The 18,271-nt window shown below is 37.9% G+C and overlaps 1 protein-coding gene across 1 annotated transcript in view; it reads left to right on the top strand.

The window, feature by feature from the left end:
* sema5a (sema domain, seven thrombospondin repeats (type 1 and type 1-like), transmembrane domain (TM) and short cytoplasmic domain, (semaphorin) 5A) overlaps window positions 1-18,271 on the top strand; it is a 133,435-nt gene that overhangs the window by 62,509 nt on the left and 52,655 nt on the right. Inside the window, exons 5-10 of the mRNA XM_084398967.1 lie at window positions 3,940-4,002; window positions 9,444-9,542; window positions 12,292-12,505; window positions 13,887-14,172; window positions 14,627-14,762; window positions 17,621-17,825. Of these exons, the coding sequence (XP_084255093.1) occupies window positions 3,940-4,002; window positions 9,444-9,542; window positions 12,292-12,505; window positions 13,887-14,172; window positions 14,627-14,762; window positions 17,621-17,825 (1,003 nt within the window). The remainder of the gene's footprint in view (window positions 1-3,939; window positions 4,003-9,443; window positions 9,543-12,291; window positions 12,506-13,886; window positions 14,173-14,626; window positions 14,763-17,620; window positions 17,826-18,271) is intronic.

Raw genomic sequence — 18,271 nt, 5'->3', positions numbered from 1 at the left:
CTCAGTGCCACTCCCTAGCTATAATTATGGCATATGACAATAAATTTTGAAGCATGAAAGGCTATAGTATTCTTTCCTCAGAAAATAGCAGCGTTTTTCTGCTTCTTTCTATCATTCTGCTGCTGTTATGTCAGGCAGAAAGTGCTATATCAGTTGCTAATGGTTATTTTGACACATTAAATCATCTTTCATGTCACCCTGGATGTGAAGGAGCTTCCCCGTGTCCCCGTCCCTCAGCCTTTTTCTCTGCTTTGCGGTGGAGATTTGGCATGAATGGGGCCCACAGGGAAACTCATTCAGCAGCATGACTGAGCGAGACAACAGATTTTCAGTCCTGCATTTGCACATTCACACCCTGCCTTTTCCTAAGTGTCATTCGTAAGATTCCTCATTGGCCAGAGGGAATGAAAACCTGGATTTTTTTTCACCGCTGTATTAAAACCCTGTAACACCTTTGGTGTTCCTGGTCAAAAACGACTGGCCTACAAGAAAATAGCTTATAAATCTCTTCTTATGCTATATTATCACCAAATATTGGACCTATTTCTTTGAATTAGGACAGGTTTTGTATTTATTTTTGAAACTGACTGATTGTAGGTCTCATTGACCTGAGCTTATATTTGTCAAAAATGACCATCCATTGAAAATGAATGGGGGAGTACGAAAATAAGAGAAATGTTTAGCGTTCAGGAGCATGTTCACATATATACATGCTTGTTTGCAAAGATAAAGGCCTCTGACAAAAATATTGAATCAAATATTGGTGATAATAGCATATCGAGAGATTTATAAGCTGTTTGTTTTTTGCTTTTTTTTTGTAGGCTGGAATCCCCCAAAAGTTTTATCAAAAATTATCAAAAAAGGGTAAAGTTTGGAAAGTAGTTTTACTCTCTCTGAGCCCCTTACAGAAAAAACACATGAATTTCACTTGTGCAAAAACACGTGGTCACATGTACAGGTGCTGGTCATAAAATTAGAATATCATCACAAAGTTGATTTATTTTAGTAATTCCGTTAAAAAAGTGAAACTTGTATATTATATAGACTCATTACAAGCAAAGTGAGATATCTCAAGCCTTTATTTGTTATAATTTTGATGATTATGGCTTACAGCTTGTGAAAACCACAAAATCAAAATCTCAGAAAATTAGAATATTACATGAAATCACACAGTAATTACACAGTAATCCCATGGTCATTGAACCAGGTTTTGGTTATTTTGGCAGTGTGGGCAGGTGCAAATCCTGCTGGAAAATGAAGGAAGCATGAAGTGCTCTAAAAATGTCCTGGTAGACGGCTGCGTTGACTCTGGATTTAATAAAGCACAGTGGACCAAAGTCCTCTTTTCTGATGAGAGCACATTTTGCATCTCATTTGGAAACCAAGGTCCCAGAGTCTGGAGGAAGAATGGAGAGGCACACAATCCAAGATGCCTGAAGTCCAGTGTGAAGTTTCCACAGTCAGTGATGGTTTGGGGAGCCAGGTCATCGGCTGGTGTTGGTCCACTGTGCTGTCCACTCAACGCAGCCGTCTACCAGGACATTTCCAGAGCACTTCATGCTTCCTTCAGCAGACAAGCTTTATGGAGATGCTGACTTCATTCTCCAGCAGGATTTGCACCGGCCCACACTGCCAAAATAACCAAAACCTGGTTCAGTGACCATGGTATTACTGTGTAATTACTGTGTGATTTCATGTAATATTCTAATTTTCTGAGATTTTGATTTTGTGGTTTTCACAAGCTGTAAGCCATAATCATCAAAATTATAACAAATAAAGGCTTGAGATATCTCACTTTATTTGTAATGAGTCTATATAATATACAAGTTTCACTTTTTTAATGGAATTACTGAAATAAATCAACTTTTTGATGATATTCTAATTTTATGACCAGCACCTGTACACATGAAATTTAACATGTGAAAACATGTTGCCAATTAAAACATTCACGCGATTTTAAACATACCGAATTGAGTCCTCTTTGAGTCTTCTTATGCTTGAATGGACAAATACACACAAAATTATGTCAAAATACCTGTCCTGGCAAATATCCTTGTAAACACAGTTGGTCATGTCTTAAGTGGACGTAAAAATTTGAGAAAAATGCGTATCTGTCACGATCACCAGCTGGAGTGCCGTGGTTGTCCACTGTAGGACACTTCCCTCTTGTTCATTGCCATTCACACATGGACTATATTTCCCAGAACTCAGTGCCCGGACTCATCATCCCTGATTGCTGTCAGCTGTGTCTCATTAGCTCACCCTATATAAGCCTGGTCAATTCAGTCATTCATTGCTAAGTCTTGTAAGTGTCTGTACTGCATTTCTGAGCATTCTTCTAGTTTCCTGTGTCTTGGTTTTTGATTCTCTGCCTGTTCCCTTGCACTTCTCTTCTTTGCCTCTGCCCTGGACTCTGTTATTGTTTGGACTGTTTGCCTGTTATTTGGATTACGATTGTGGATTACCCTTTTATTGAATACTGTATTTGGATCCTCAACCCATGTGCTTCGGAGCAGTATATGACAGTATCATTATATTCAGTTCATGTATCCGGTCTTAAAGTGACAGCAGCCTAATATACCTGCAACTGTCTGTGTCATTAATGTTAATCAAACAACAAAGGACAAAGAGAAAGTCACTCACAGCTCTTCACTGAATAACTTTTGTAGCTTTAACAAGAATTCATCTCTTTAATTTGCTGTGTTATTTTAAATTTGATTATTTAGTTTCTGTACCTGAATACTTCTGTTAGAAATAGCTGAAAACCTTAAAACACTGTTTATTTCATTTGTAATGTTAATGTTTGAACTTTATATTAGTTAGGATAGCAGTTTTTGCTATGGTAGCTATCGACATTGGAATTTAAGAATTGTGAATTTTCACATGTACCTAAAATGTTGGTGTCATTAATAATGTCAAAAACAACGAAAGCAATAAGTGTTTTATTTATTTGTTTGTTTGTTGTTTTGGTTGATCGGTTGGTTGACAGGGCCGGTGAAAATTTTGGCAGGGCAAGTAAAATTTTGAGCCACTGGCCCGACTGGGCCGGTAGAAATAATCCTTAGGGTTGAGCCCTGCTGTTTCCAAAGGGATTGAGTGCACTATGTCCTGTTCAGCCTCGGGCCAGTGTGACATACCAATCCCTTCACATAAAGCCATGATCGAAGGCTCTCCAGACAGAGTAACATCTCAGCCAGCAGCCACAGGGTTTCTGCTTTGCTCTAGATCACTTCAAAATGAGGTTACTGTCTAGCCAGAGTTGTGCCACCTTGGGGAATGATAATTTCTTATTAATTTTTCAGTTCTGAAAAGCATAAAAACGGTTGCTGCGCCTCTGTAAGGGATTCCTTAATTGTTTTTTGATCGTTAGCAGCCCGCTTTCACTTGGCAAGCTTAAAGTCTCACACGTCTGGTTCCGAGCCAGAGATCTCATGGTCAATAAATGCGAGGAGCTCATTTGATATTAAAATCCATTTGGAGGCAGTTTCAGACACCAAGCTTGGCATTATCCAGCAGTTCAGTGCCAGCGGTGAAATGTGAATGCAGCCATAGTCTGCGGACGCTGTCATTGTCTCCGGGACCCTCATCTCTCAGTGAAGGACGGCACACACGCTTCCTCTGAAAAGCCTGTTGTTTTCCCAGAATGCCAGGGAGCTGAATACAAGTGATTATCATCCAAGATCTGCCTGCTTTCTATAGCCAAGTTCATTTATCCTCCCAGTGACAATCGATAATACCTAGCTAAACACAGAGATTCGATTTAAAAAAAGAGTTTCTTTTACACTATATTCCAGAGCTCAGTAAATTCAAGGATCATTTTAGGCATAATTCAATAGTCTGTTTTGTCTTTTATTAATGATGAACACACACCACTTCCCAATGTTTACAGGAAAACATATAATTTCTCTAATGTTCTTCTTCATGTGTGTCTGCTTACAGGAGGCAGAATGGCATTGCGATGAGTTTACTAAAGGAGCCTGTTTCAGTCGGGGCAAATCAGAGGTTAGTATCTGTGTAAACTCCCCAAATATTTCACATTTTGGTTGAATGCGTGAATTATGTAAGGAATTTTTAGGGGGATCCATTTTTTGAGGTAATTTTGGAAGCAAAATATGTAAATGAAATTGAGTTTAAATTTGTAGCAAACAGGAACTACACTACCATTTAAAATGTTTGACTTTGTTTTTAAAGAAAATAATACTTTTATACAGCAAAGATGCATTCAATGAATCATTAAAGATATTTATGATGTTATAAATGATTTCTGTTTTAAATAAATGCTGTTCTTTTAAACGTTCTATTAATCAAATATTAAGTGGCACAACTGTTAAATTGATAATAATATTACTGTTTTTACTGTATTTTAATCAAATAAATGCAGCCTTGGTGAGCATAAGAGACTTTGACATAAAATAAAAAAACAATAGTGTATAATTGAAATTTGAATTTAAGGAAGTAGAATTAAAATAATTTGAAATTCAAAGAAATTCAAATAACCACAATAAGAAAAAGGAAAGACAACCCTTAAATTATATAACCTGTTTATGTTTTGTTGATATATTCATAGATGCCACCTACGTCACTACAAATAGAACGCCGCCATATTTGCGACCGACTCGCCCGGTATGGCCGCCCAAATTGCCCATTTGAATGAGAGAGAGAGACAGAGATACCTGGAGAAAATTTCTATTTAGGCTCCTCCGATCCTTATTTGTTACCGCCAGTTTTCTTTAGTCCATTATTATCTGCCCCAGGCTTGCCCCAATTGGCCTTTCATGATATAGAAATACTTAAAGTCATAGAGCTTCATGGCGCGCGTTCATGAGAGTCGAGGCGATGTCATGAATGAATCTATGAATCTGCAGCTGTTCGGCTGGCATGAATGAATCTATCTAATCCGTCCATCAGCACAGCCAGAGACATCAGCCGAATATCATAAAAGACTGCCATATCTGTCCGAAAGAACAGATGTTCAATTACAGAGAGAAGGTTTAATACACACAAATATCGAAAGAATCTTTTGAGTCGAATCTTTTTGAATGATTCGGCTGCGATTAAAAGCTATCAAGAGGTAAGCTCCAGTGATTATAATATAACGACTTAAATTGCAGTTTGTTCGTCACATAAAGCTATCATATGAATAAATAACGCTATTAATATAACGGACGAGTCGTATTAGATCACTTTTATGATACTTTAGTGATGTTTTTTTGTCTTTTATTATTATAATTTTTTGCGTGACAGCCCCCAGTAGGCTAATGTTACTCATTCACTTTCATTACATCGACAAGAAGAGTCTCCATTAGGCTACATATTCAAAAATGCCCCTTTGTCTTCCACGGAAAGTAAACAAGGATTTGCGCATGAAGGCGAGTAAATGACGGCAGAATTATCATTTTTGGAAGAACTAACCTAGTCCTTTAATATGCATTTCAAGGCTGAGATTATGCATCGTCTGCAGAGCTAACGTTAACGTTACTTACACAAAATAACATCTAAAGCGCATGTGACGAAGACAATTTATGAACTTCATAAAAATATTTATTAGATTTAGGTAGGTATTAACTAACAGACAGACAGACAGACAGTTATATTCAAAACAACCCCAAATCTTACTAACTTACCATGATAAAATGCATTTAAACAGATCCAACAATAAAATGAAGACAAAACATTATCTGTCGATATCTGTCTGTATCTGTATCTGTCGATATCTATCTGCCACTGAGAGTATAATGGAAATATAATTAACCACAAACCAACATGAGACTTCAAGTCTTTTAAATAAATTATTATTTTGGTATAGAATAAAATACCAGTTCAGGGTTCCTCTTTCGGCTGTTGTTGCAGCCAACTGCACAACATATTACAGGCATTACTGGGATCGGTCGCAAAGATGGCGGCGCAAAGCTACAGTGACGTCACGTGAACCGAATGAATAGTCCAATACTGATCCTCTCAAGCAGCATCCTGTTGCTATAGTAACCTCCTCAGGCAATGAGATTTCTGTATCCATTTGGCACCACATGGAAATATGAGCTAACTAACTAGTAATCTGACCTTTGTGGTTGCTGAAACATGTAATATATTTCAGACCTTTTGTTTTGACTTCTTTTGGTAGGGGAGCTGGAAGTGAATTCAAACCTCCAAACCCCAATGTAATTCTCAGCCAGAATGAAGGTTATTTTAAATGTTAACTGTACTTAAGAAAGTAATCGCCCTCCTAAAATAGCAAACCCATTATTTATGACACCACTCTTGCTCAGGCATTCCCATGTCTCTTCCACTTTGCTATTGAGTCATTTCCATGGCACTATACAACACTGACTCCCTTGTGTTTTGAAGGCTGACTGAATCAGATCAGATTTGTGCTACAAAATGTTTCTTAAATCTCCTTAATATTTCACTTTCTCCAGCTCTGTCAAACATGAGACGGAGGGTCCCCCTTTGCTTTATAGTATGCTACACTGAGTTAAGCCATTCTAAGTCATATGGGAGCTGTATAGGGACTGTGTTGCAGACCATCCTTCCAGTCTGGGCTGAACCCCAAGGTGTATTTCTAGTGGCCCTGTGCGGTTTCAGCCTGTGCAAACGGCCCCACCAGTGTTTTTTTAATTCGCTTGTAAAAAGTGTGCTGAGGCCCATAATAAGATGGATTACTCTGACCAACATTAGATTGTAATTCAGAATTCCAGGAGGTGGCTGTCGTAACTTGCTTGCAATTGTGAAACCTTTCCATATTATCTGCACATGTGGTAGCTCAAAATATCTTTAAAGTAGTAGTTCATCCCCCCCAAAAATTACATTTGTTTCCAAAAAAGTCATTCCAGACTTATATGGCTTTCTTTCTTCTGTGGGACACAAAAGGTGGCATTTTGAAAAATGTGCTGGTTGCTCTTTTCCATGCAGTTACATGGAAGACTTTCAAGCTTTAAAAAGTACACAAAAGCACCATAAAAGTCCTGTACTCCAGATGATTTTGTCATATGATAGCTTTGTGTGACGAACAGACCAAAATTCACAAATCTTCCCCTCCAGTGAGCTGTTAACAATTATGACCAGATCATTTAACTTGATGACCCTGTATCATTCAGACCAGTTCTGTGAACTGAATCAACTGATTCATTCAAAAGTTCTAATTTATTTATTTTTTATTTATTTTTTTCACGAATCAGGCATCACTGCTTCCCTCTCTTTTTGAACTTCTCTCGTGATTTCACAAAACTATGTATGGACAGAAAATTTGAATTGTTGCATATTATTTTTATTGACCATTTTTAAGAAATTCATCTGACTTTTGGAATAATGTGAGGGTGAGTTTTCTACAGCACTTTTTGATTATTTTACACATCACAAAGCAATTTGAAACGTTTTTGTTTTGTTGTTTTTTTCAACAAAAATTGAATTTTAATTGAATTCTATGTCACTGCGTCTGGTTTCTTTGAGTCTGTTGCTTCAAGAAACAAGGAAAGTGTTTGATGGAGTGAATGCTGTTCTGTCGACTTCATTTTGTTTATAATGCAAACAACAGCCACTATATTACGCTGTGGAGTGTAGCCATCTGTCAGGGGTTTTCATAAACATGTCACATTGTGATGTGCTAGGCATATTTAATCTCAGTTTATTTACACATACAGCAAAGCACTGCCCCCAGCCAAATTGCATTAGCAAATGTAAATCATCCTTTTCTTTTCAAGACTCCGCTTAGTGCAGGGAAATGAACGGTTTCACGAGTTAACAGCCATTCTGATGAGGAAATAAAGTTGACCCCCTCAAGCACTGCCTTGGAACACCTTTAAATCAACAGAGAGAGAGAAAGACGGGGTGACAGGGTTTCAAGTACTTGAGACAAATGTGATTTACTGGCTCAAAAAGCCTTGTAAAAACACACTGAACTGAAGCAGTATAGTTCAAGAAGTCCTGCAGCTGGTCTAATATGGAAAAATATATAATACAAATGTAACATAGCTTCTGTACTGTATGAGCTTCGCATTTCTGGAAGTTTGCCCTTTAAAGTCCCCCTGTAGTCAATACATTTATCCCTTAAAACTCATCTTTGATCACCAAAATGACATATTTAAACTTGAAAAAAAAGATTCATGCCTTAAAATAGCTTGAATGTAACTACACCCTTGCCTCATTTAGTATATGCGGTTCTATTGATATGCAAATTAGCCCTGCCTCTACTCACTCACACTAGCTCAGATCCACTCGTTGACGACGTGATTGGTTACAACAAAAGGTAGTTTGTGACGTCAGAAACACCCGCGATTTCAAACCGCGGTTTTGAGACTGTCTTTAGTTCATTGCCGTTTTAAGGAGAAAATACTCAGCAATGGTGTTGACTGATGAATTTGTACATTGTTTGTCTTAAAGCATATTAAAAACACCACAAAGACATATTAACAACATTAAAAGCTTGATTTTCACCACAGGGGGACTTTAAGGAAGGCAGTTCACTCAGCGGCCATCTTGGAAACAACGCAGGCAGCTATTTTTGACGTAGCTAAATAAACACTAGCTAATTAATACTTTTATTCAACAAGTATGCAATAAATTGGTCAAAAGTACAAGTAAACACATTTAAATTGTTGACAACGATTTCTATTTGAAATTAATTCTGTTTCTTTGAACTTTCTATTCATTAAAGAATCCTGGAGAAATGTAATCACAGTTTCCATAAAAATATTAAGCAACTGTCATAGGTCATGAGACCGAAACGTTGCTAATAAATATTTATTGATACTTTTTGCAAGTATTGATAGTGTGCGGGATTTCCTTTTGTTTTTTCAACATTGATAATAAGAAATGTTTCTTGAGCAGCAAATCAGCATATTACAATGATTTCTGAAGGGTCATGTGACACTGAAAATTCCCCTTTGCTGTCACAGTAATAAATGAATTTTTTACATTTATTAAAATAGAAACACATATATTTTAAATGGTTATAATATTAAACAATGGTAGTGTAGCTTCTACTTATTTCAGTGGAGAAAGACAGATTACATTGAAATAATGCAGAATAATGGTCTTATATTTGTTGCTTCATTCAATGATTTCACTCATATAAATATAAATATAATATAAAATATTATATTAAATCAATATAAATATAAATATAGATTTTTGGCAAAATTTTGCATTTGTGATGCTAATAGTCATCAAGGTCATTTTGAAACAACTCAATTAGCAATTAATTAATGCTTAAAATCTGTATTTTTCAGACTGATCCAAAACGCTTTAGAATAAACAAACTCTGATTAGCTGATTAGCTCTTTTAAAAGAAAGGCGGGATTTCTATTTGTAGTGTGTTATGATGAGTTGACTTGGTGTAAATTTGTATTTATTTATTTATTTATTTCTTGCAAACTGTTGTATTTGTGGTGTTAAGTAGATGAGACACTAAAACGCCTAAACATGTCTTCCCTTATGTCTTTTCACAGGAGGAGTGCCAGAATTACATCCGTGTTCTACTCGTCAACGGTGACAGGCTGTTTACATGCGGAACAAATGCGTTCACTCCTATTTGCACCAATCGCACGGTAATGTAAATGCAACAATGCATTCAATATAATGCAGAGGCTTCCTGACCTATTACACATACTTTGTCCCAGCTTTCTCTCCCCCATTGACCTCTTTTGACATTTTCATCGCCGCGTGGGCAGTGTAGCATAGCATGTGGTATTTCAACCAAAGCATGTGGTTTATTTCAGAGTTTTCTTCATGCTTCATCTCAATAGAAGCTTTCTTGAGATCTTGACAAAAACAACAAATAAGGCCTGTTTTTCTGATAAGGTGGGAACTTGTAGCATCTCTAAGTCCTGTGTCCTTTGTGGAAAGCTCACACTTGTTATGCAGGTATCGTGCAAGCGTTTGCACTTTATCTTTGATGAAAAAAAATTCCAACGCATGGGTTGCAGAATAGTTGCTATAAGTGCCACTCAATGCAGCTGATTGAAAGATAAGCATCTCCGCCAAGCACATTTACTGACATCCCCCATTATTCCTCCTCACATCTCCTAGTTTTCATTCATGCATGTAAGTCTCTTGTGCTCAAACCCCTGAATTTGAATGACTGGATTATTTGTCTATCCTTTCCTCAAACCTGATAATGATGATGACAGTCGATTCGCGTACGATGGCAATCATCTCCTCGGTGGCTCTTTGAAGGATGGCGGGAATTATTGACTCAAAGCTAAATCACCCCAGGGATTTACCACCATGAGTACCTCGTGCCAGCAGGAAAGGACTTAGTGCAGCCAGGAAGGCACGAGTGAAAAGTCTCCATCGTGTCCTTGTAACGCCGCCAGTGAAGCTGCATCTTTAAACAAGCGGCTATCGAGACTGTAGTGCCGCTCGGTGTATAGCGCAAAACACAGCTGCCGGTGTCCTGAAGAGGAGTCTTTCAACCCTCGCCATTAATGTGCATTATGGGTAGCGTGTCCATATCTACGAAGGCTTCCGAATGTCATTTGTTAGAAGGTGTTCCATCAATAAACGCCTTTCATCTTTCTTCGCGCCCAAGAAAAGGCACATCCGTTCAGGCATTGGCTCGGGCAGAAGTATCTCCCTGGCACCGGCGCTTCAAAAAGACTGCCTCGTCTTGCCAAACATGCAAATTTGCCTGACTTTATTGCCAGCTAAATGGGCTCGGGGGTCCTGAAGGAAGCAGAGACACTTCCAGCCATTCGCGGAGGTTTTCTTCGAGCCAACATCAAGGATAATCCCTCTTTACATTGATTACACAGGGCAAGTGTTGCGGCCGTCAGCTGCATGTAAGATAAAAGCATTCAAGAGAGGCCACACAGGATCTAATCCGCCTTCGGGACAGACCAAGCACAATACAGTATGTCAGATTTCCTGCTACAAAAATAAGCAAGTCACTGAAGACATGACATTTCGAGCTGCATAGATAAATTCACTGCAGCTTTAGATGCATTGCTCAATCCCAAAACCATTCACTTGTCATTTTTCTGGTAACAGATACCAGATGCATGTAAGGTAGTAGCGTCATTATAACAGAAGCTTTAATTGGATTTTTCAAATGTGTTTTTTGATACTGTACACATTTAAAAAAAAATTTTTGATGAACAACATTTGCCTGCTTTCAAAGTAACCAAACTGACTGCTCAAGGACTGATTGTCCTTTAAATCAGTGTTTTTGACTTCAAGGACCCCCATTGTCCACAACACTATTCCAAGGCCCTATGATTTTTCCAGTCTAACATGATTTACTGAATTTTTTAGAGCTTGCAAAAATGTATATTCATTATAAAAGTGCCCATGACATTTTAAAATGTTGAGAAATTACAGTATTAAAATGAGCCTTCCTCGTATATATCCCGGTTTTCCAAGAAGCAGCAATCCTGGTTTTTCAAAGACATTTACCTTTACATTTATGCATTTTGCAGACACTTTTATCCAAAGCTACTTTCCATTCCAGGTACACATTTTATCAGTTCTTGCTCTACCTGGGAATTGAACCCATGACCTTGGTGTTGCTAGCACCATGCTCTACAGTTTGAGCTATAGGAAGACAAAAAAAAAAAACAGTGAATTAAAATAAAAAAGGTCTTGTTTTGTAGTTGGTTTGGCTTTTTGAAAATCGTTTTAAAGCCTTCTTTGAGGTTGAGTCCGGTTGAAAACCACTGCTTTAAACCGATGTGTTTCGCTAATGGCTTCTCTAGTGGTTTAGGTGGAGTGACTTTCTGGGTGTCTCCGTTAGCCTGCATGAAGGAACAGAAATCGGACCAGCACGAAAAGTCAAACCCACTTCCTGTGGTGGCATATCCCTTGTGCTTATTGTATACAAATGGAAATTACCTCCCTGTCATGGTAGCTTCCCTTTGCTGGCTAAATGTCACGCTAAGCAAGAATCAAGACTTTGCCATACTGCACGTAAGGACAGAACGGGTGTGTTGCGAACGATTAGCATTTAGCCATTGCAGTCGCCACTAGGCATGACAACCAAGTAATGAGATAAACATTATTGCCGTCTCACAAAACTGCACATGACACGTCTGGAAGTAGGCCGAGCGTTTCCACAGTAATAGATGATTCGAACGGTGAAATCATTTTCACTGCCACATCAGCTCCTCGCATATACAAAATTAGAACATCTTCGAGATTTTCGCCATAGAAACGTTTGGACATATTTTCTCTGCTCTAACAAACTAATACTGTGGGCAAAATAATTATAGGTCTGGCTAGATTTTTACTCTATATTTTCTAGCATTTCAGGTATAAGAATTGCAGTCTTTCTGAATTCAATCTCTTTGTTTCTCTGCACAGCTGACTAACCTGACTGAGGTTCATGACCAAATCAGTGGAATGGCACGGTGCCCCTATAATCCTCTGCATAATTCCACCGCCCTCATCACTTCCAGCGGGGAGCTCTATGCCGCCACTGCTATGGACTTTTCTGGCAGAGACCCGGCAATTTACCGCAGCCTGGGTGGACTCCCTCCTCTGCGTACTGCTCAATACAACTCTAAATGGCTCAATGGTAGGCCTGAGCTATTTTATGAAACATTTTTCATTGTAATTGACATTACAAGAAAAAAACAATAGCAATCAAGTGACTAATTGTGGTTAAAGGTTTTTGGAAAATGGCATTTCATGAAAATGTGCTTCTCTAAAGGGAGAGTTCACCTAAAAATGAAAGTTCTGTCATCATTTACTCACCCTCATGTAGTTTCAAACCTGTACGGCTTACTGTAACACAAATGGAGATTTAGGCAGAATTACACTTTCATAGTATGGAAAAAAGATGTAATGATATAGGGGGAGTAAATGATGACAGGTTTTTTTATTATTATTAATTTGGAGTGAGCTGTTGCTTTAAGAACCCTGGTTCTTTCATTTTCCTGTGCCGTGTTATAATTTACAGACATCTGTAAGAACAATATAGATGCAAAAAATAAGATGTAACTTAACAAATAATTGTGCATAGTTGGGAAAGGAAAATACATATACTTAAAATACATTTTGTTGTTGACTTCAAATGGTGTGTTTCAAATCAAGCTCGACAGTAATTCAGTAACTTCATCAGTCATTTTAGCTAGACAAATTAGGCTTATACCATCAGGAATGAGTTGTGCAACATGCCCTCATCCTCAAATCCCATGAACACTACACAAAAATTAATTCAATTTTAGTGTTTTTAGTCAACGGCTGATGTCCTTCTGGCTTTTGGAGCAAAACCAGTTGAAAAACACTGATGTCATTGTGCAGGAATATTTGCTTTTGCCGCAAAAATTTGGGTGAAACATTTTCTCACCCTCATTTGATTCCAAACCTGTGTGACTTACTTTCTTCTGTGGAACACAAAAGAAGATATTTTAAAGAATATTGGTAACCAAACCGTTTTAGTCACCATTGACTTCCATTGTATGGACAAAAAAAAAAACACAGTTTGAGAAATGTTCATATTTTGTGGACTTTTTACTGCTTGTTCTTTTCTCAAAACCTAAACATCAACGTCCAAATTGAAAAAAAATTGCCTGAGCTGATGAGGTTAAAAATGATTAAACATTAACTTTTTTCCTCCTTCATGTTGTGCAAATGTGCTAAGCTCCTCACCACAAAAGAAAATAAATTCCCTGTCAATCACCACCACCTACTCACTTTGATTCTTACAAAGTTGGCCATGACAGTTGCTCTTTTTGCTTTTGAGAAGCTTGTGCTTTCATGTGTTTTGAATGGGGAACGATAATTAAACGAGTGAGCACGCTTTGATCGTTTCTCACCGTAACCTTTCTCTTCTCCCATGACAAATGAGTTTGTCCATTACCTAAGCATAAGATTAATAAACGCATCTCGATGGGCCAGCGGTTCTGCTCCATGTGCAATCCGTTATTAATCACTGTCATCCTGTCCCCCGTCAGAGCCCAACTTCGTTTCCTCTTATGACATCGGCAACTTCACCTACTTCTTCTTCCGTGAGAACGCTGTGGAGCATGACTGCGGCAGGACGGTTTTCTCACGCGCCGCCCGCGTCTGCAAGAACGACATCGGGGGCCGTTTTCTGCTGGAGGACACCTGGACCACCTTTATGAAGGCCAGGCTGAATTGCTCAAGGCCAGGCGAGATTCCGTTCAACTACAATGAACTGCAGGGAACCTTTTTCCTGCCTGAGCTTGAGCTCCTCTATGGGATTTTCACCACTAATGTGTGAGTAAAGCACTGTTTGATCACAGCACAGTTTTTAAGATATCTGTTGTTATGTTCAAAGGTTTCAAACCACAGAAGTCAGCTTATAACCCATTATTTTCAGCAGGACTTCAATTTTGTGATGTGCATTGTCAGCAAAAGGTTAATAACTGCTTGTGCGCGTGTGTGTGTGTGTGTGTGTGTGTGCGCGCGTGTGTGCGTGTGTGTGTGTGAGGTAAAAGGGGTCACTATGATTTTAACTATTTGCAATTTTTTCTTTCATTTTTTTGCTTACCTGCTGTTATCTCTCTGGTAGTGTGAGATCTGTATCACAGTCAGCCGTGGACAGATCCATTTTTCACAATATGATCCACTATGCTTTAATGATTGTCTGTGAAAAAGTGTTGCATGTAATTGTGTGTTTTTGTGTGTGTGTATTTGTGTGCTGACTGCCAACTTCTGACTCTGTTCTCAGCAACAGCATTGCCGCATCAGCAGTGTGCGCCTTCAATTTAAGCGCTATTACCCAAGTGTTCAGTGGGCCTTTCAAGTACCAGGAGAACTCACGCTCCGCTTGGCTGCCTTACCCCAATCCCAACCCTGACTTCCAGGTAAGCATCCAGCAAATGACAGCCACTTTTACGGGCAGTATGCATTCGCTCCATCTGCTTTAAAACTTAAGTGGCACTTTCCACAAATAGGGTACAGAATAGGGCCTGAAACTCTCAAATGGTCAATGAAAGAAGGTGCTTAACCTTCAGAGAATGTTGATTATCATCCTCATCAAAGAGTTTTATTTTCCATTAATTAGATTAGTTCAACCCTGTTAACAAAATTAGGGTGCTTGATTTGTGTGATTTTTACCTAATAGTAAACATGATTATTTGTTCTATTAAATAAAAAAAACCTCCCAGTTTACATTTGATAAGCATTCAGACAGTGTTTTTAAAAAGGTTTACCAACATCTAGGCTTAATGAGGAAATTTAGGAGTTTTAATATTGAAAAGGAAATGCTGATAGTTGTGTATAAATCACTCACTGAATCTGTTCTCACTTTTAACATTGTATCCTGGGTTAACTCTTTCTGTTAAATGCAAAAACAGACTCTTAAGGATTATAAACATGGCTGGTGAAATCGTTGGTGAGAAACAAGTACCTCTGTGCAATCTTTACACTGTGGCAGTAAAAAGGAAAGCCTCCATTATTGTGACAGATTCTTCCCATCCCTTGCATTGTTCATTTCAGGTACTTCCATCTAGTAGATGGTATAAAGTACCTTTGGTGAAAAGGGCCAAGTTTAAGAAGACCTTTATTCCAGCTGCCATTGTTATTTTAAATAGGATCTTAAGATTAATTTTAGAGTGGTGCGGGTTTAATGTGATTTTTATCTTAAATTGTTGTTGTGTGGTTGTTTCGGTTTTGTTGAGCCTTTATCTAAAGACAATTTTAGGTTGATTTTTCATCAGTTTTCACAAAAATAGTAAGCAACACAACTGTTTTCTACATTGATAATGATAAGAAATGTTTCTTGAGCGGCAAATCAGCATATTAGAATGATTTCTGAAGGATCATGTGACACTGATGATGCTGAAAATACAGCTTTGAAATCACAGGAATAAATTACGTTTTAAAGAAGAACACAGTTTTTTGGTCATTAAAGTTAGTTAATAATATAACTTTTTTACATGATTTAAAAAATGTGTTAAATATGGCTTTAACAGATTATATTAAATTATGACGTATGATTTTAATTGTTTAGTACAATTGAGGACTTCTCATAATATTTTGGGTGGATGCTTTATATTGTAAAAACTACCTACATTTCAGTTAATACTAATAAAAAATTGCCAAATTCTTGGATTTGTTTCTCTACTGCCAAATAGAAGTATATTTGTGAAGAGTGCCAGGTCTCTCTCTGTTGGCAACACTCCAGCAGTAAACAACCAAAAGAATAATTTACTTTCTCACCTCAAATACCACCTATGCGCGCCCAATTAAAACGAGGTGGTGACTGATGTTTTGAGTTTTATTGCCTCATGTTTTCACCTGATTATTCTCAGGAAGTTGAAAAAATAAATGTGAGGTGAATTTTTATTTATTCTGAACAGTCCAATTATCCAAAGCCCACAAACACCCGAATCTGATATTATCGATGATAGCGAAGAGGAGACGGTTCGTGCCACGGTTCCTCAAGTCTCTCTCACAGTCATTCATTTGCCTCCATTTCCATGTCTTTGTAATGCTCACGGATTTATTAATAAAGTTGCCAGCTTATAAAAATGTTGGCAGGACAATTGCAACGGTAAGAACTAATAAAGCCTGTATTCATCTCATGTGGAGTATTGCCAACTTCACCATGACTGAGTCTGAAATGCATTTACTTTTAAGACTCTCTTCAGAAATCAGTGATCAGCATGGAGGAACGTATCCATGTCTGAAGTATTAACCTTAAATTGCGGGTAATTGCTTGATAGTTAGAGGGTTAATCTAGGGCAGTTAAATGTGTTTTAAATCAGCGTGAGATCCATGACCAGGCCCAGATGGAGACTTTTTATTTACGTCTCCTATGCTGAATTTGGGTGAAATTCTCCGGAATGAATTTAAACACTGTAAATTGTTTGGAAACCTGTTCGATTACATGCTTCACCTCTAATAACAAACACACAATGGGCCAGATGCTCTGAATGACGTGTTCAAATTTCCTCAAATCTTCAGAGCTTTCTGTGGAATTGGGTGCAGATTCTATGTGGGCCTTGTAATGACCCCATTAAAATGACTTGACTACCATATCTAAACCATTTAAAAACTGTCTGATCAGCATGGACTTCTTTTTTGGATCAGCTGAATCAGACTTTCTCGTCTAGCTTATTGAAGCCGATATCTGTGACATGATAATTACGTTTTTGAAGTCCACGTAGGAAGGACTTTTTCCCTTTGAATCACAAGGATTCATGATCTACAGGAGTTCCACTTTATCTAGCTTGCTGTGACATCTTCATCAAGCATTTGTCTATGTTGTTGAGGCCAGATTTACGAGCTTCAAATTTATGGCTTCCAGCGTTGATGGAAAATAGCTTGCTGTGTATTATGTTCCTGAAAGACCAACATGCACCCCATTTGAGTAGAATTACGTCTGCGTTGATCTCCAGCTGATTGATGTTGATTATATGTGATCCGGGAGAGAGTGCAGGTTTTGTGAGGCCAGCTAATTTGTTTCTTCAAAAAATATCTTATTCAGGGTGGAAAACAGTAATTTAGAGGAAACAACTGCACTTTTCTAAATCCTTTCCTATATGAAATTATCATGATTTCACACAACAAGCAACTGCAATCTGTGCTTGTCATTTGGGTTCTTCAGATCAACAGCTTCAAGTGAATTTTGTGAATTTGTATTTCCCCGCAGACTGTTAATCCTATTTTTTCTCATCATCGGTATCTCCCTGTTTGTATCTGTCTGGTTCTTTCTCAGTGTGGCACTATAGATTACGGCTCCTATGTGAACTTAACGGAGAGGAATTTGCAGGACGCCCAGAAGTTCATTCTGATGCATGAAGTGGTGCAGCCTGTCGTTCCTGTGCCGTACTTTATGGAGGACAATGTGCGCTTCTCCCATGTGGCCGTGGATGTAGTGCAGGGCAAAGACATGCTCTACCACATCATCTACCTAGCAACAGGTATAGTACCACATCATGTCTGCATTGAAAGAAAGAGAAGGTCTGTAAGTAGTATTTACATATACATTTAATATAGTCTAAAATAAGGACCGCATTAGATATACCTTACTGATGAAGGTTAATGGAGTTGCAGCATAAGATGCTCTACTAATAGTACTACTTGCTGCAGAATTGCTAATGCGGTCCATTAGTTGTGGCTAATAGGAGCAAATTTGGAGTTATTTTCTGAGTGATCTAATTAGTATAGAAGCTTGTTTCCCCAAATTAAAAAATAAAAGAGATAACTTTTAAGGTAATGTTAAAAAGTAAAGTCAGAATTGTGAGGAAGTGATGATGGCAAAGCTGAAATTTCAGTAGCCATAATATATATATATATATATATATATATACAGTGTGTGTGTATATATATATATATATATTAGTGCTGTCAACGTTAACGCGTTAAC

Source organism: Rutilus rutilus, assembly GCF_951802725.1.
Source record: "Rutilus rutilus genome assembly, chromosome: 24".
NCBI classification, from domain to species: Eukaryota; Metazoa; Chordata; class Actinopteri; order Cypriniformes; family Leuciscidae; genus Rutilus; species Rutilus rutilus.
The sequence above is the reverse complement of the archived record's forward strand: the minus strand, read 5'-3'. Positions and strand labels throughout refer to the sequence as shown.